This window comes from Onychomys torridus, chromosome 13, assembly GCF_903995425.1.
Source record: "Onychomys torridus chromosome 13, mOncTor1.1, whole genome shotgun sequence".
In the NCBI taxonomy this organism is placed as follows: Eukaryota; Metazoa; Chordata; class Mammalia; order Rodentia; family Cricetidae; genus Onychomys; species Onychomys torridus.
This window is the reverse complement of record NC_050455.1, coordinates 3231637-3251741: the sequence shown is the minus strand read 5'-3', so window position 1 is coordinate 3251741 and position 20105 is coordinate 3231637. Positions and strand designations below refer to the sequence as shown.

General features: G+C 46.5%; 1 protein-coding gene across 1 annotated transcript in view; it reads right to left on the bottom strand.

The window, feature by feature from the left end:
* The window catches only part of Lama3 (laminin subunit alpha 3), a 252313-nt gene that overhangs the window by 82126 nt on the left and 150082 nt on the right, over positions 1-20105 (bottom strand). The window contains 5 exon segments of the mRNA XM_036204961.1: positions 561-722; positions 3475-3615; positions 4238-4382; positions 15763-15967; positions 16801-17012. Of these exon segments, the coding sequence (XP_036060854.1) occupies positions 561-722; positions 3475-3615; positions 4238-4382; positions 15763-15967; positions 16801-17012 (865 nt within the window).

Genomic DNA, 20105 nt, shown 5'->3' with positions numbered 1-20105 from the left:
CCATGGCCAGGCTCTGCCATGATCATGTATGTGGCCCACTTATGAGATCCTGGGGGAGTGTGTCATTAAATACACTTGATCCTGCTTGTGAGAGTCTAACTGCCATGGGTCCTGTGCTTCTTTTAATAACCCTGTGAGTCACTTTTCAGCTTTTATTCTCCTGACAAGGAGCCTTTCTGCTTTAAAACAAAGAATTCTCAGCAGAGTGTTTAAAAGCACCTGGCCCATTTGCAACAGCTATTATTTAAATGGTTTGATATTTCCCTAGAGGAGAATTCCTTGGCAGGAAGAACAAATCAAAAAGAACACCGCACAGGGCTTCCTCTTCTGGGAACTCATGTAAGTGGGACACACACACACACACACACACACACACACACACACGGTGCTTTTATAGTCCTCCATGTGACAGGAGGCAGGACATCTTCATTATTGCCTAACTTGCTAAACATTAATTACCTGAACTTCCAGATGCTTCCTCCCAGACCTCTAGGAAATGATAATTATGCAGTGATAGCTGAGACCACAGAGGGCTCCTAAGAACATAAGAACATTGCTACCTTGTCACCTAGATAGGATGGAGGCGACACCCAGGATGCACTGCGGACTGTAGACGGCAGCTCCTGCAGATCTGCAACCACGCTGTTGCTGCCCGGGTTGAAGGACACAGGGATATCAACTCCATCTGCTGTCTGCAGACGCCAGCCCATCATGTCTACAAACTGGAGCACAGTAGTTGTGGCTTTTAGAGTGGTGGCTACATCTTCAACACTGAAAGGCTCACACAATGACCACAGAGCTTCAAAACTTACCTTTATGTATCTTTTTTTAAATGCTAAATATTAAACTCGTTTGGTGTGGACTTTATCACTGAGTCATACCCCAGCTCCATTCACTTCACTTTGAGTCTGCCCTCCCTAGGCATGACAGAGCTGTCACCTAACTCTGCTCCCTTCTGACCCAGAGGACATGTGACCACATGTATGTGGGCTTTGTCTTCATATGTTAGCACATACAAATAACTACTTATATATAGGAGGAATTCAGGGGACCCTCCCCATCACAGATGAACTATTTCTTAGGAATAGATTCATGAAAGGGGGGGCTATTGCCTTCCATTGTGAAACCACTGGTAACCCCATCAGGCTCCAATGGGGGATTACAAGTCAATGATCACACAGATGACCCTGGTAACTAAATGGGTAACAAAACCAAACCAAGGGTCGTTGATCTGAGAGAGGGACAGGGAAGAGAGGGGTGCAGAAGGGAGGGAATAATTGGAGTTTAGTCTATACAAGTATGAAATTGTCAAAGAATTAACAGATTTTTAAAAGGTTTTTTTTAACAACATTAAAAACTTTTTTAAAAAAAGTAAGTGTGTTGTGGAATACAGTAGCCAAAATAAAATATTTCCTTTGTCCCCAAGGAAGCCAGCTCCATTCAGAGGGGAGGAAAAACAAAGAATGGACAGATTTACAAGCTCATTTTTGTTCCACTTACCAGCCTGCCCTCCACTCCACTCGGGAAGGAGTGAAATATATAAAATGGTATTACACAAAAACAGTATGCACAGTGCTACTGCTTCATGGACTAATGAAGCTTACAACAATCTTAGTTTTGTAAAGTTAATCCTAGAAGTAGACAGGGCTGCGGAGATGGCTCAGCTGGAAAGCACTCATCTCACCATTATGAGAACCCGAGTTGATCTCCACGAACCCACAGAAAAAAGCTCCTGCAGTCTCAGTGCTTGAGAAGCGAAGGCAGGGGGATGCCAGCCAGTGTAGCCAGGGCAAGACCTAGGTTCAGTGATGGGTCACCTCAGAGACTGAGGTGGAGAGCCATGGAGGAAGACACTTGACATTGACCTCTGGCTTCAGCATGCATAGACACACACACACACACACACACACACACACACACACACACACACCACTAAGCAGGCACATTTAAGATGTGGTAAACATTTGAGAAAGAAATTAAAAGAGGAAGAACATGAGAAGAGAATGAAGAATGTGATATTACCATCATAAAATATTTTGTAGGGCTGGAGGTATAGCACAGAGACTAAAGTGTGTGTCACACACACAAGGACCAGACTTTGAATCCCCAGAACCCATGTAAACGCTGGGCCAGCAGGGCAGCTCACTTGCAATCCCAAGCCTCAGGAGGCAGACATGACAGTCCCAGAGCAAGCTGGCTGGCTGACTAGAGCAGAAGAACTGGCAAGCTCTGGTGTCAGAGAGAGCCCACCTCAGCATGCATGGTGAACCACAATAAAGGCAGGCATCTAACATGAGCAGCTGGTGTGCGCACACATGTAGTAGGTAGCCATCCCAGCATTGGCCTGGAAGTTCCAACCCCCATTGAGGCTTCGATAATGGTCACACCCACAAGGCGGGGCTGGGGGAGGAAGCAGAAGACCCAGGATGAGAGGAGAGGTCTCTCTCTTGGTTCTGGGACCCTGGACGCTGGAAGTGGACCAAGCAGAGTTCTCCAGAGAACACCGCCGGACTGCGCCATACCTTTGCCAGACCCTACAACCAATCCCTTCATTTGTAAGTTACCCCACAAAATAAACCTCCCTTTTAACTACGTGGAGTGGCCTTAATAGTTTCACCAATACACACATGTCCAAGCACATCCGCACATACACATGAACCCCGGCACATGCAAATACATACCCTGTAGGCTTGTGAGATGCGGATTATTGGGCCCCCTAGTTAGCCTCTGGATGGGAACTAGTGACTAGAAAGACCAGCAGGTGTGTACAGAGGCAGAACTTTCAGCCCATCCCTAACCTTCCCATAAGTCAATTACCAGTTATGTTAATTACCAATAGCTAATGATTTAATCAATCATGTCTGCATATGGGAGCTCTATGAAGACAATAAGTGATACTTTTGGAGGGCTCAAGGAAGTGTCATGTCATAACTTCATGGTGACAGAAGTTAGTGTGCTTGTGGACCTTCTGACCCTGTAGATTTGCCTGTCCAGATGTCTGTCTGGATGCTTTATCATATCCTTCAATACAACAAAATCTATTCATCTAATGAGTATTCTCCGCGCATCTTTTATGTCCCAAATCCCGTCCTAGGCCCTGGTATATGTTAGGAGCTCACATTCTACTGATGAAGGGAAGACAATAATGTCTTAAGTTAAAGGCATAATATGTTACAAAGTGCTAAATGCTGTAGGGAAGTCACGGGCACAATACAGACAATGACCAGGATTATCTGTTTCACAGGGAGTGGGGACAGAAAGCATTCTGAGCATATGACAGTTGATCAAAAACCTGAATAATCTGGGACACAATCATGATAGCATCTCTGGAGACAGTGCTGAAGCCAAGGAGCTGTGAGGGCGATACTGGTGATGTGAATAGTCAGTACACAAGATACACCACAGCTCATGCCAATTCCCTTTATCTCAGTCAGGAATACTGACCGAGAACCCAAACACTAATCCCTCACACACCTTAGCTCTTTGCTTATGTGAACTTTGACAGTCAGTATTCACTCCAAAACAGAAGCACGTGGTGCAACCCTTTGGATTGGCAGGGTGTAAGTAGAATGATCCTCGGCGACACACGTGGCATTCTGGGCCTTCCACGTTTTCCTGTTGAAACAAAGCATGAAGGATGAGTGCTAAGACACTCTCTAGTGTTGAGAGGCAGACAGCACCTCATGGAGGGACAGAAGGAGGGGGCAACTGGTCCAGCTTCCACCACCTGAAACATCTGCTCAGATGTGATCCCACCACAGCCTCATGGGACCTGCAGCAGGGAAGACAACCTGGATCCTCATCCAAGAACAAATTACAAAGAAGATATGAACCTCTTTAGAAAACTGTTCATGTTGCCTTTTCTGGATTTATTCTTTTGTATTTGTGGGTTTTTTTTTTTTTTTTTTTCTATACAGGGTTTCTCTGTGTATCTTTGGCTGTTCTGAAATTCACTCTGTAGACCAGGCTGGCCTTGAACTCACAGAGATCTGCCTGCCTCTGCCTCCCTAGTCCTGGGATTAAAGGCATGCGCCACTACTGCCCAGTAAAAGGATTTATTCTTAGCAACAGATTACCATAGGGAGGGGGCTGTAGCCTTTCTAAAAGATGAGAAAAGTCTTTCCTTCAATTATGCCTATAAAGGGAGACGATAAGAACAAAATGCTACACATGTTACAGAAATCATCATAGGTCAGTTCCCTTGAAGAACTCCCAGGTGTCACATGGCCTGCCTTACCTTGCACATGCAAGCCCCAGTCCCTGGGTCACACACTTGGGGCTCAGTCCCATCTCTGTTACAACTGCAAGGAACACACTCGGGGAACTGGTGGAAGCCGGGAGCACATCTGTCACACCGACGCCCTGTGATTCTTGGTTTACACCTGCCCAGGAATAAAGGAAACAACCCCATCATTGCTCTGGGAACAGTCCTAAAAGGCCTCTCTGCCCTGAGAGAGAGCAGCCGCCGCAGGACAGCAGTCAATAAAAACAGTGCTGAGTGTGGCTGCTGACACTACAGAAAGGGACACACCATGGTCTAGAAAAGACTACCCACAGAAAGCAGGTGAAGATGCCACCACGGATGGCCCGGGACCCCTGGGTCAGGATCCCTGCTGAGGGCTGAAGGTGCAAAGATGTAGAACACCACTCCCCGAAAGCCCGCGAGTAGAAATGGGAACAGTACATATGGGGTCCAGCCCAGAATAGTTCCCAGGTTCCCTGGGGGAGGTCACACCTGGGCTGACCTTAAATGCCTTAGTGCTGGTGTTTTGAACAGAGGTCACACAGTAGGGACACCACATAGGGTGTTCAGAAAGTACATTTGGTGTCACTGGAACTGAATCCCACATGGAGAATGTCGAACCTCAGGTCTGTCAAGTTAGGTGAGACTCAATTGTGGCTCGGAAGGGCTGGCCCCTGTCCTGTTCACCAGAGCACAGCGGTTAAGAGCTGTGCACCAAAGGCAGATTGGCTGAGATTCTAACTCAGGCCTCAGGTATGAAACGTATTCTCTTACAAACTGCTGAACGTTTGCTGCTCTGCAAGAACGCAAACTCCAGCGCTGCATCTCCTTCGAGGCTACTCCTAAGCCAGGTATCGCATGATGAAGAGGTGCCTGAGGAGGAGAGGATGTGGCTGGACTGTGCACAGGGTGGAGTTGAGGGAAAGAGTTCAGACAGAAAGCTGCCAGGCCAGGAGCTAGCTTCAGGAAGGGGGATTCAGGGTGGAGAGGAGGAATTTTTCTAAAGGTATTTTGAGTGGGGATTTCTGGGACTTACATCTTCCACAAGATGGGGAAGAAGAGAAGATGAAGGAGACTTCCAGGTTTCCAGCTCAGTGAGAGGATGGACTCCAGACTCCGTGAAGTCAAGGAAAAAAGGAATCAGTGTGTAGGAGCGTGTGGGCAGGAAGTGGCCAAGGGAAGCAGATGGCAAGAGGAGCCACCCGGGGCAAGTCCAGGAGAGATGGACGGTGAGTACCTGAGCCCCGAGGACACTGATTTGTCATTCAGCAGCTGATGCATGGGATGAACAAGGAAAGGTGGGTCAGAGGGGCAAGAACCCCGAAGGGCTCACCATGTAGGGGGCAGGGGAAGGGAGGGGGCTGTGTGTTCAGTGAGATCAGCTGCTTTTTAATCCAATACCTGTTTGTGAACAAGGAAGGATTTTTGTCAATAGTGAGAACCTGGAGGCAAGCAGCTTTAGGTACCAGCCCTACGTTACAGCTCACTGTGCAGGGGGCTCTGGGAAATGTCATCCTTTTTACAGCCAGTTTTTCCACATCTGTGAAAATGGATTGTTCCATTAAATAAGAGACGACATGTGAGACCTCAGGATAGTGCCTTGCATACACTGACATGTCTTTGTGATGATTCCTGCTCAACCCTGGCCTAGAGGAGCACACGGCCCATATCTACCCAGCATACATGCAAAGGTGTCTCAACATCACCAGTAAGGCCTGCCAACAAACCCATGTCAGGTCAGCTCTTCAGACCTGGCCAGCTCACATCCTCATTGTCTGATAATGCTGACACTGTCCTTAAAACTACATCTTGATCAATCTAGATGTGGAGTGTGAGCACGTCTAGAAGCACACAGGCAGAATTCATAAATGTTCTGCTGGGAGGGATCACTCTAGTGCAGGCCATCAGAAATGTTAAAGGGGGCAGGGATATGCCAGGGAAGCTGGATAAGCTCTGGACACAACCCCCCCACACCCTACACACACATACACACACCCTATACATACACATACACTATACACAGTACCTACACACACACAATACACACACACTATACACACTACCTACACACAACCTACACACACATAACCTACACACACACACATAACCTATACACATACATACACACAACCCCCCCACACACCCTATACACACACAATACACACACATAACCTACACACACACACACACACACTATACACACTACCTACACACAACCTACACACACATAACCTACACACACACACACACATACACACTACCTACACACAACCTACACACACACACACTATACACACTACCTACACACAACCTACACACACATAACCTACACACACACATAACCTACACACACACATAACCTATACACACACATACACACAACCCCCCCCACACCCTATACACACACATACACTATACACACTACCTATACACACAATACACACACATAACCCACACACACACATAACCTACACACACATACCCTATACACAAACCCTACATACACACACACCCTATACATGCACCTTACACACACACACACACACACACACACACACACACACACACACAACTGGCTTTCAATATCAGAAGGCTTCTGGACCCAATCTATTCTTATGAAATTCAAACTAAATTCAACCAGATAGCCAAGGGGAAAAAAAATCTAAAGCTTGTTTTCAGAACTTGATCTGTTTCTGAAGAGGCATCAAGTATGGAATATAAAACCACGGTGGTCCAGAGATGCACAGAATAGGAAACTCCACGTAGCAGTTACCTGTGCATAACCGTGTCCAAGACACCCAACAGACATGACTTATGGGAGTAAATTCCTGTTCGACTCAGGGTTTCCGCGGGGTTCACCCATGCCTGGCAGAGAAGCATGGTGCACGGAGGATGCTGTGGGGTAGCCTCCTGTGCAATGTAAAGAGCTGTCACTCAATACAGTTAATAAAACACTGGTTGGCTAGTAGCCAGGCAGGAAGTATAGGCAGGGTGACCAAACTAAGAATGCTGGGAAGAGGAAGGGTGGGGTCAGGAGTCACCAGCAGAGGAAGCAAGATGAGAACATCACACTGAGAAAAGGCACCAAACCACGTGGCTAAACATAGATAAGAATTATGGGTTAATTTAGTGTAAGAGCTAGTCAGTAATAAGCCTGAGCTATCTGCCAAGCATTTATAAGTAATATTAAGACTTCGAGTCAATTATTTGGGAAGCAGCTGCTGGGTATTTGGGAGTTGCTGGTAGGACAGAAGAGTCTGTTTACAGAGGTGGGGGTGCTGTTCACATTGCAGCAGGCAAGAAGCAGAGAGCAAGACATGGACCAGGGGCTGAGTACACCCTTCATAGTCCCTCCCCTATACTCCAGTTCCTAGAGGTTCCACTAGCTGAGCAGGAACTCAAAGCATGGATTTGTGGGGTCATTTCAGATTCCAACCGTATCATCCAAACATGGATCCTCAGACCAGCGGGAGGGCTTTGGAGAGGACCTGCCTTAGACGTGGTAAGTCCTTCCTCTCTTGGCATGGTAATGAAGAAAAGGAGACTGTGGGACAGTGCTGTTGTCATGAAATAATACCTTGTCCCAAGGTCCAGGATGTTTCTTTCAGCAAACACGCAGGGCTCTAGCCCAAGGCTGCATTAACGCTGGTGCCCAACTGTACAGTGAATGCCTTCGGTCTCAGGTCAGAGTAGTTGAGTACTTCTGAACAAGGCAACAGTGAACTTGGCCATGCGTCATGCAGTAGAACCTGCACCCACGTGGGTACTTGCAGCATCTAGAAACCACACCCAAGCACTGGATTGAATCCCATCCTCTTGGTTGTCATCACAGCTTCTTTTCCCGTTGCTATGACACACACTGTCACAAAAGCAGCTGAAGAGACAAAGGGTTTACTCTGGCTCACAGTGACAAGGGAACCATTCCATCATGGAAGACATGGTTATAGGCACAGAGTCATGGAGGCAGGAACAGAAGGCTGACTGACTGGTCATGTTGCATCTTCACTTTGGAAGCCTTGAGAAAGTGGGGTTGGACTATAAAGTTCAAGGCCTACCTCCATCAACCCACTTCTTCCAGTGAAACTCGGTCTCCTAAAAAATCCACACCTTCCCAAACAAGTGTGCAAACAGGTGAGCCTACAGGGGACACCTCACATTCAAACAACGATTTCAGATACTGCAGGGACATTCATGTTCCACTTCCAGCAAGGTCCTAGGCCAGGACCTGGAAGGAGAGGGCATGCTGTCGGAAACACAGTTGTTATAGTCTCAGTTTGTTGGAAAAGGAAGGCATGGGTGTCTGTTACAGCTAGGGCAGATATGGGGGGGCTGGCTGGGACAAGACAGAAGGGAAGCTAAGGGAAGCTAAAGTGTGTTCTCTCTCTCTCTCTCTCTCTCTCTCTCTCTCTCTCTCTCTCTCGATTTCAGAACCCTTGTGAGCTGATGACATGGAGAAGATGATGGGAGACCATGTCTGTCACACTGGACCTGGCTCTGAGCTCACAAGGCACAAGGCAGCTGAGAGCACAAGAATGGAGAAGAAAACACCAAATCACAAGCTGTGGCCTTGGAACTGTTCCCTTTCCAGATGGGGGTGACAGGTCAGGGCTAAGCAGAACCTGAAGAATATAGAATCTATACTCCAGAGTAATGCAGTGTTGGATTGCCGAGCTTCTGAATCCTGTGAACATCAAGTAACCAAAGGAGGCTGGGTGGTGTCATGACAACCAGGAAGAAAAAAGAAACATCTGCTCCAAGATCTGGCTGAGGATCTTCTAAACCAACCCCCAGTCAGCCTGACCTTGCTCATTTCTCCAAGGAGACTCTTTGTTACCCAAGTGTGGCCTCCACTGCAGCAGCAAGAGGCCTGCCCCAGCTGCTGCACCGGCCGGGGCCACCTGGAGAAATGACGGGGCAGCTCTAGGGATGTGGGCCTATGAAGTCATCTCTGAGCACTGGGCTCAGGGCCCAACATTATGTAATAATATCTGCCCATGTGCATGTGTGGGTGCCTGCAATCATCCCATAGGAAACCTGGTCCAGATGCTCTAGAGAGAACACTGTCTCTTTGTTATTAAATACTGCAGTTCCCTTCATGTGATGGTCACATCAAACTCCAGTTCCAACCTACAGCCCAGAGTCTACCATATCTGTCATCCATTTCCTCATTTGAGAATCCTTGACGGCTTCCACATTTCACATCTCTGTGTCAGGGAATGTGGGGAAGGGACTGGGGGGGATGGGGGAGGACTTGTGGGAGTGGGGAGCCTGAACGAGCCAGCCTTAACATCAGCAGTCTCACTGAAGACATGGAGATGTAAGAAACTAAGTAATAGTGTGAGAGATAGGATGACTAAACATTAAGTTGGCTTGTGTTAAAGACAATGGTGGGACTATCTCTGTAACTTGTGGGTCTCGTTCTTTCTTTGAGCTTTCAGTTTGCGACACAAAATCCTTGAAGGGCGTGTAGAACCTGAAGGCAGCAGAAAAGGGATGGGGCCTTTCATGGCTGGGGAAGTGAACGTATACAAAGCTTATAGAAAAGGTGGAAGCTCAGAGAGAAGGGAGGGTAGTTAGAGCAGGTATAAGACAGACTGCTTCAGTCTTGAAACTGGAGACAATGGGAAGCTAAGGAAGGTTTTGATGAAGGAGTGGTATGATGGAAGTGACCCTGTGTAGAGAGAGTCTCATGTCACCAAAGGATCCCCACACAACATGGCTGGCACTCTCCAGGCCAAGCTGCCATGATGAATTAGTCTCGGTTTCCTCGTTAGAACATAAACAGGATTGACACACTGTACCCAAAACGAAGCATAGATAAAGTCTGAGCACTGAAACCAAACATGGATGCACAGCCAACAATACAGTCATTGTGAAAACCAGTCTGAGCGTTCACCAAAAACCACGGTTAGGTTTATGTACAGAGGAAACGACAGTGGTGTGTCACAGAGATAGCTCCTGCTCACCTTCACTGAAGTGCTATTTACAACTGCCAAACAGCCAGAAGCAAGCTACATGCCCATCAGTGGATGAATGGAAAAAGAAAATATGGCTTATATGCAGAGTGGAATTCTACCCAGTTATGGAACCCTGCCATCTGCACAATACAATGGACAGGAGGGAATTGTGCTAGGTGAACTGAGCCATGCATACAATTAAATTTGGCATGATCTTACTCATATACGGAATCTAAAATTGTAGCACTCACAGAAATTGAATGCAGAACAGTGATTACTGGAGGCTGGGGAGGGCAGAGAGAAGGAAGGGCTGAGAAAAGCACAGTCAACAGGTAAAGTGTTAGAGGTATATAAGAAGAAAAAAATGGTGTTTTACTCAAAGCAACCAGAAGAGAAAAAAATCTGAACATACTTACCATGCTTAATATGATGTCTAGGCTAATGACCAGGACTTGGTCATTATACAATGTTATGAGTTGAAGCATCATGGTGTATGTATAAATATACACATATCATTTACTATAATCATATAAATATCATTGTAGGTATGATCAAACATTTAAAATAAAGATTCTAAAAGGTAACAGAATCAGAAACATGCACTTATTAGTACTTACTGTCTCAAGTTTTATGGACTAATAGTATTATGTATCAATGAGAAGTCAGGAGGAAACAGATGTTAAAATCTCAGTATAGTTGTGAATTAGCATATTCCTATTAACTTAGGGATCCAGAGTCTGCCTAGAGAAATGTGTAAAGTCAGCCTGATTCTAGACTAGTTTAAGAGATGTTCAGCCAGACTTCAGAAAGGAAGTCTCCCTTTCTTCTCTGTTGTCATGGTACCAGCCAAACTCCTCTGGATAGCTGTTTGTTTACTTGAATGAGTGAATAAATAAATCTGGTGGAGAGGCAATCAGGAGAGCGCCACTATTGGTTCAACATGAAGTGGTACAGGGACTTAGAGGGGGTGGTAGCCAGCGGGAAGGGCAGACCAACAAGATAATCTGTCCCTTGCTGGAAGCTGACATGTGATCGGATATAGGGAAACCGAGTTTTAAAGTCTGAAATCTTGGTGTCTTAAAAACAAGAAAGAGGCCATCATCATTAAGCAGATTATTTGAAGTCTAAGAGATGAGATGGCTTGAAAAGCTTGGAAGGCAAGACATGGGGTAGACTAACTTAGCACTGGGAGTCAGAGGTCAGCTAAGAGGGTGCTTTCACTCATAGACCATTGAAAATAGTATTTGCCCGCCCACCTCCACATGGCATGGGCAGGGCAGGCACCACCATGATGAGGCAGTATGTGGCAGAGAGGAGAGAGAGAAGCAGGGCAGTTCGTGTACTATGGAGAGAGGTGGGGCTAGAGATGCTAGGGTGAGGAGCAGCCTGATGTGAGCAGTCTGCACCGCCACCTGAGGCCATGGTGATATCCTGGCCCATGCTGTTGCTGAGGGCCATGTTTGGGTCCATGGCCCTGCAGCATCAGGGGTCTGGGCTGATGTCCGTGGCCCATGTTACCAACAAAGGTCATGGGAACATCCCTGGTCTGGACTGTTGTCTGGGGCCATGTTAATGTGTTAGGGCTGTGCAGAGCTGGCCTCACCCTTGACTGGGCAGCACAGTAGAGCTGGCCCTGATGGCTGGAGTGCAGAAGAGCTGGCCTAGAGGGCATGAGCACTGGAAAGCTGGCCCTGTCCCTCACCTGGGCAGTGTGGGAGAACAGGCCCCAAAGGGGTGAGAGTGAGTGAGCTGGTCCCACTCCTCACCTGGGCAGCACAGTAAAACTATGCTTGGTGGTCAGGGTGTAGGACAGTGGGAGAGCTGACCAACTCAACTACCATCCAGGCCCAGATCCAGGGCTTTGAGTTGGCCCACTCCAACATCTACTCGATCTAAGAACTGCTAGAGCATGTGAAGAGACCGTCCTGCAGAACCAAAGCTGCAGGGTCTCCATGCAGGGCAACAACAGGCTATCTAAAAGGGGTCCCAGTGAGGATCTAGTATTGATGGTGTAGCAGAAGCCGGAGAACTCGAACCACACCAATGACTCATTGCAATGAACATTTGCTAGTAAAGCTATTTGGGCAAAAGGTATACTGTGTGACACACCATGACACACCATAGCTACCATGGCGAAACTGTTTGTTTTCTCTTAGAGGAAGGTGGAGGGTGGCTATGGAGATATGGAGAGACAGGGAGATGAATAGGATTGGAGTGCATGATGTGAAATACACAAAGAATCAATAAAAAGTTTAAAAAATATTATTTCATTGGGGACTGTAGAGACAGCTCGGTGGTTATGAGCATTCACTGTTCAGTAATAATTATTGTAGTTCTGTTCCTAACACCCATGTCAGGTGGCTCACAAATACCTGTACCTCCAGCTCCAAGGGATCCAATACCCTCTCTCGCCTCTGAGGGCACCTGCACACACATGTACATATACTCAAACCGACAGACATGTGCATATACACACAAACAAATAAAATCTTTAAAATTATTTTCATTATATATGTGAGAGGACAGGAGCCGCAGGACTTCAGGAGACTGATCCTAAGTAGAGCCAGTCAGAGAATCTGGGAGAAGATGAGAGAATAGCCAGTGAGGAGCAGGAGGGAGTGCGTATCTGAGACACTTGGGATGGTGTCCAAGTGCAGAAGAGATGGGTCTGGGCAAACAAATCGCAGACAAATCGCAGAAAGAGAGGCAGACCACCACAGCCCTGGCCAACACTAATGACTAACATTCACTGGTGCTGAGTGTGGCCAGGCACTGTCTGAAGGGTGTTTGCACACGGTATACAATCATCTGAAGTCTCTCGGAGACAGAGCAGCCCTATCTCACAGAGCAATGAAGGGCACAGGAGAGTGGACGTTTGCTTCAGGTCACCCAGACAGTGAGGGGCTGAGGCAGGCCACACTCAGGCCACACTGCTCTTCACTGAGGACCAGAGATGAGGAAACAGCCTGAGAAGGGTCATTCTGGGGACGAGAGACAGAGGTCACAGGACATGAAGGACAACAGAAGTGTGTGAGATCCCACACACTGATGACCATATTGTCTGGCACCTCATTCCTCTTATTCATTAGTCATCAAAGGAATCGCCTTCCGAAGTTGCTAAGCCTGGCTAGAATGATTTGACCTGGCAGAAAGGGCAAACTTCACAGGCTGTCAGCAGCAAATACAACATAAAATGCTAATATCCAAGTGTTGTGGTTTGTGGTAAGCACTTATACAGCTCCCAGTGAGCCTTGCATTGCCAAAAAGGATGTTTTCCCCTTTGGTGGCAAACACCCCGGGTATCACCAAGCCATTTTCTTACTAAGCTTTAGGTGTCACCAAACACAGTCCTTGCTACCATCAGGAGTTTTCCGGTGCATAGGGAAGTGGTTTGTACACAAAAAATCTTTTCTGAGAGTGGGGAGTTCAGTGTGCAAAGTCCCTGCCATGTAAGCAAGAAATTCTGAGTTCAGATCCGCAGTACCCACAGAAGCCAAGTGGGGCAGTGTGTGTCTGTAAACCCAGTGCTGGGGATGGGGGCTGGGAGACAGACGGACCCCAGGACACACTGGTTGGCCAGCCTAGCCAAATAGCTAAGCGTCAGGTTCCGTGAGAGATGGGGTCTCCAAACTCATGTGCACAGTGACCACAGAAGGTACCTGAGGTTGAGTTCTGTCCACACAGATGCGCGCACACACACACACACACACACACACACACACACGCACGCACACACACACACACACACACACGCGCGCGCGCGCGCACACACACACACACACTCACCAGAAAACATATAAACACCATACATACAAATACACACAAACATTTCATGAAGAAAGCTTTTGTAAACAAATTATTATTTTAAGCAATTAAATGCTTTTTTCTGTATAAATACTGGGTTTTGTGCTGTTTATAGTACATAGCAAAATGTTGAAGCTGTTTTGTGGCCATGCTTTAATGCTACCTGCTAAGGACACCTTTAGGACAAGGCCACTTGACCCCATCCTGGCATGCGTTCCCGTCAGGCTATGCAGTCTCTTTGACAATTTGTCACAGTGAGCAGTTTCGTATTTTAACTAAGCATGACACCCGTCAGTTAAGGTCCCTTTTCCAGGCAGAATTATATGACAGGCCTTGCTCCCAAGTTAGGAAATTTCTAGTCAGTTAAATTATAACTGTTGGGAGTGGGTCATTAAAATTCCTCAGGATATTTTCCTCAAATTCTGTGCTACGGCAAACCCATCTATCATCTCCGGCTGTGGGAACTGGTTTTAAGTTTTTCAAATCCCTCTTTCCCCATGTGTCAGCAGTACTGGAAAGGGCTAACGGTCAGGTTAGACTGAGCTCTCTGGTTTTTCTCCCTGGCTGAATATCAATTCTCCAGCCACCCAGTTCCTCTGCTTCCTCTGATTAAGCCTGGGCTTCACTGAGAGGCCCATGCCTGATCGCTGACTGACTAGTTGACTCAGGCCGGATTCACGGTTGTGGTTTCAAAGCCCTAGGATGGTCCGTGACTCGTTTTTTCTCTCAACTTCCATACAATGTCTCCCTACCCAAAGGAGCTGGCAGGCACCAGACAACCGCTGACGGCATGGTGAGAGGCTCATCCTTAGAAACTGAACCACTGCTGTAATGGAGAGTTGAACTGTGTCCACCAAAGGTGTGAGCATGCATTCTGGTTGTAACCCCCAGTTCTAACAATGGGCTGATAGCTGAAAACACATCTTTGTCGACGCGATTAAGATGGAGCCATCCACTAAGCCAGCTTCACTGGTGTCCTTCTTACAAACATGCATAGAGTGGAATCCCTAGCACTGAATAAAAAGGAGAAAGCAGGCTGAGCTCAAATTCATCAACCCCTGCTTCCTGGATACATATGCACAGGATTAGCCACTTCAGGAGCCTCCCACCATACCTTCCCCAGCATAATGGACTGTACTTCCAAACTGTGAACCCCTTTCTCTTCTAACTTACTTTGGTCAGGGCATTTTAACACAGCATCAGGAACAAATAACTAACACAGCCACCATTTCTCAGCTATTGTGCGCTGGACCACAGTGGTTCCTGAAGATGGCCAACCCAGCCTGGTGCTCCAAGACCAATAAACCCTGCTTTGGAGGCCTGTGATGGTTAACTGTCAGCTTGACACTGTCTAGAATCACATGGGAAGGGAGTCACAAGGGACTGTCTAGACTAGGTTGAGACCCTTTCCAGATGACTCTACTTTATGCCAAGTTGACAATCAAAACCATCAAGACAGTGGGATCATGACACACACACATAGCACCATCCTATTGTGACAACATGTTGGGCTAAGTGGGCAAGGCTGCTTCTGGCTTTGAGGGAACTGGTAGCCCATTACCTAGGGCTCTGCATGGCTTCCCTAAATCTGGATGGACCAACCAATTCACCCACCAAAATCCATTCTTACTGGGAAGCTCCCTCCTGATGTCCTCACAGTGAAGAGGTAGGAAGTGAAGAGAGACAATGACCAGCATGTGCACAGATGTACCTGGTTATCCCATGACAGGATCTGACACACTAGTGTCCACAGCTCACCTGCACTGCCCGCTGTCCCTGTCACACTCAGAGATGGCCGCCTCCATGGTTCCCTTCCTGGAGCAGTTGCAGACTTCACAGCCAGCCAGGGGGTGGAAGTTGAAGGAATTCATCTCACAGAGCTCACACTCGGGCCTGACTGTTCGGGGTGGGCAGAGACACTTCCCTGTCACCTCTTCACAAAGGCGTCTGCCACAATTGCAAGCTGCCAAGGGATAAAGAGACCCTGAATAAGAGTTGGACTATACAAACCGCTGGGATTTCCAGGAGTTGCCAAGGAGTCTGGGGACATATTTCCTTTTCCTTCTGTATGGGTGTTACTGTCCATGGTGATCTGAGCCAGTTACCAAGGGCTCCCAGGGGAGAACAGTGTGGGGCCCCCAAGTGAAGAGCAGCCGGACCAACCGGCTCTAGGTTTCGTACTCACAAACCTATCAGGCTGCTGGCCTCCCATTCTAACACGGCCTCCTGTTCAACAGAAGGCTCTAGAAGGCATCGAACTATGAATGTTTGAGACACTCTGAAGCAGCTTTGCAAAGCACCACAGGTCCAGGGCCCACGGTCAGCACATTATGCAGCAGTGACATTGTTTTTGTTTATTCAGACACAGAGTGGTCCCCTTGTGCTGTCTGCACCAGGGTGATTCTTAAGTGAAAATACACGGGTTTCTAAGTTAGTGGATAATATATATACCCATGAGACCTTGAATGTCCTGTCTAAACTGAGTTTTCATTGGGCCATACAACCTGAAAGGACTTTTGAGAGAGGACTGAGCTGTCCATGTGATGAGTATATACTCACATGTATATTTATAGCCCAGAGCCTTGCCACTCATAGTTTGTAGACATGTGGCGTGAGATAGCCTGGATGTTTATTGGGAATGCAGTTTTAGGCCCAGACTATGTCTCTTGAATCAGGACTTCATCACAAGCCCCAAGGTGTGTGTCTAAAACAATGTCATCTGAAGAGTCCTGCCATGCATGAGTTTCATCCTCTGGGGACTAGAAAAGGCGTCAGAAGCCTGGCAGCATCACTTACGTTTGCAGTGTGGGAATCCATAGTGACCTGTTGCACAGCGGGTGCATTGCCTTCCGATGATGTTGGGCCGGCAAGGGCACTGCCCACCCTCAGGACTGCAGTGACGGCTGGCAGCCCCAACAGGGTGGCACTCACAAGGCAGGGCACCATTATGGTAAAAGGCTACCAGGGACCTCGCAGAATTCTTACAGAATCCAGAGGCTGCCTGAGGACTGTGAAGACAAAAATAACTCCTGGTGATAACCTGGGATATGTGTTTATCCTCAACTTCCCTTTCCCACTAGTTATACCCAGCAGCATCAGCCAGGGGTGGGGGTAGGGGTATGGGATGCCGGGCACTGAAGTGGAAAATGACCCCACTGTGGATTCTGCCAGTGACAGCCACTCTGTCCCCAACATCTGCTCCAGGAAGGCATCACAGGAATGGCCAATGAGAACATGGCAAAGTAGCTGCAGGATGAACTGGGTGGTATGTGAGTTAGAGCTTGTGGACAGATAACGAAGGCTAGATTGTGGAAGTGCATTTCAGGTTCCTTGTGGCTTTACCCAGCAGGTCCGCATAGAGGATGATTAGGGCCACAGGCCTGAGTGCAGTTGTCTGGAATGGTCTGCACTTGGCTGTGCTGGGGGAGGAGGTCTCTATAAATACCCTGGGGCAGAGACTGCCCGGGCCTGTTGGAAAAAGTTCCAGGCTCTCTGGAGGCTATCCTTTATTTTCTATCTGTTTATCTCCGAACTATAAATCCTTCTAATATTCCCTGCTCCCACACCCCACTCTGGGGAGCTGTGGGGTTGGTGGGTAAATGTCCCACAGAATGGCACCATGAACAGGGACTAAAGAAGAAAGGAAAAAAGGGACTAAAGACAAATGAGCGAGTACTAAAGACAAAGTATTAGGGACTAAAGACAAAGGAAAATAGTTTTGTTACAGAGTTTTTGGCGAAAGTGTGAGTCCACCCTGCCAGTGGAAAGTGGCATGCCAGTGTTATGGAAAAAAAATATATTTTATATATATTATTGAGGGGAGAGGTTTTATTCTCAAGAGAAAAGGAAAATGAACTAGAAGGATGTCTGATGCTGCAGCGCAAAATTCTCTTCTGTCAAAATTTTCTGTCTTCTATCCCTTTCTCAATTTCTATCTGTGAAAAATAAGTATAAGGTCTAGGGTAGTAATCCATTGTAGGAAAAACTTAAAAGTGTAAGATTGTGTCGAAAAAAATAGGGCAACTAGACAGAAAAACTCTTCAATTTTCTGACTTTGGGGGCTATGAACGCAAACTGGGAAAAAAATCTTTGAGCTTTACAGGTAGTGCAAAAGCTTTTCTTTGAGCTTATGGGGAAGAAAAAGTTTCCTATGGAAGCTTTTGACCTGGGGACAGCTGAAATGCTAAATCCAAGCGGCAGGAGAAAGTAATTTTTCCCTGAGGCAAAAATGGGGGTGTAAAAAGCCAAAAAGGTTAAAGTTCAAAAGTTTTGGGAAAAGTTGGTCTTTCTCTCTTGGGGGAAAAAAAATCTTTCTCTTAAACTAAAAAGCTCTTCTGGGAAAACTTTGGGGAAAATTTTTTTTTAAAAAGCCTTAATCTTTCTCAAAAGCTCTCTTAAACTTAAAAACTAAAGCCTTTAACTTTCTTAGAAGGACAAAAATTAGAATCACCTGAAGATATTAGTATGGGGACCACCTGTGATTAGCTCTAAGGAAAAACAACAAACCCCTTAAGACAGCCAAACCTCTCTAACTTCTCTTTCAAGCTTTAAAAATCCTCCCTGCAATGCAGGAGGCAGTGACAAGATCCTATAAACTTCTTCTAAGGTCTGTCTCTTCAAGCCAGTAAAAGGCAGTGGGTCAAAGTCCCCCGAGGGAAAAGCTTGGAAGAGTAAGGATGAAGAGCTACAGAGAGCCCAAAAAGGCAGGAAACTACCTGAGAAAAGCAAAAAAGCCAAGCTTTTCAGTTACAGCCGAGCTGAGGCATCAAGGGTTTTGTTTCTGAGTGAGCATTTCAGAAGGAAAAGGTGCTCCTAATCCTCCTGAGGCAAAGATCCCCTGAAGCAATGCAAACTCTGTTAGCATGGTATCCTCACTTCTGACCAAAAACCCAGAGGTGACTGGCCAGCAGCTCTGAGTCAGAGTGCATTTCCGGGATACTAGGGTTCCTGCAGTTGCAAACTTCCTGGAGTATAGAGCTGAGGCAGGAAGGTGCAGGACCCAGGGGAAGATTGCTAATAAAGCTTAAAGCCGGTAGGAATGGCACAGTTGTCCGCTTTCCTACAAGTCCTGGGTTGATAGGTCCACAGCTGCAAAAAGAAATCTGAGAAAAGCTTTTTCACAAGAGGAGAATGAAGCTGGTAGTTACCAGAGAGTTTGGTAAGGAGCTTGGAACTAAGAAAGGTCAGCTCCAATGACGTTCCTATAAAGGAACCAGAATGAAAGTGGCTGACTAGTGTTTCTGAGGTTTTGCCACTGGTTAATGCAAACAGTGAGGAAATAGAGTTCAGAGCTGTGCGGCTTTTGGCTTTACTAGCTCCTTTAGAAAAATACTTTATATCACCTAATAGCTGTGCAGTATTTTGCGAAGAGCTTTACAGCAGCTAAATACGGTAATTTCACCCTCAGGGTAAAGTGAAGTTTTTTCAGAACAAATCAAAAGTACTGCTGCAATAGAAACATTTGTCTGAATTGAAGCACTTAGGGGAGCTATTATGAATTTGGGTGAAGGGACAGCCTCTAGTTAAAAACCATTTACCGCTGACAGTGCATCTCTGCTGGTTCTGGAAAGGCTGAGAGAACTCAGGTGTGGCTTTGTCCTGAGAATGTTACAGTCTCCTAGCAACAACTATCACAACTCTATAAAGACAACACTCACTAAATCCCAGTGTTGTATAGCAAAGCTGACTATAAACTCTAAACTTTAGAAATGATGTATGTACTTCCTGTCTAGTTAAGAGAATCTTTCTAATAGAGATAGTGATAATAATTAAGAGTAAGAAGTAGAAAAAGATGAAAAGATGTGTGAATTGGTAGAAATTATTCTGTCTTGTTAGATATCTGTGTTAAGAAATCTTTAGGTGTTTGCTAATATATGCTAATGGTAGCCCTATATAAATTTGTAAAATAGATCTATAGAGTTCCTTTAGGAATATAAGCTTGCAAGAAGTATCTAAAGTAATCTTAAGACATGTAGTAATAAGCTTGTAAGAAGTAAAAATGCTAGTTGTAAATGTAAGTTTAAATAAGAAATAAGAAGATAGAATGAATGTAAGTATATAAGGAATATATATGCTAAAGTAGTTCTATAATTTCCTTAAGG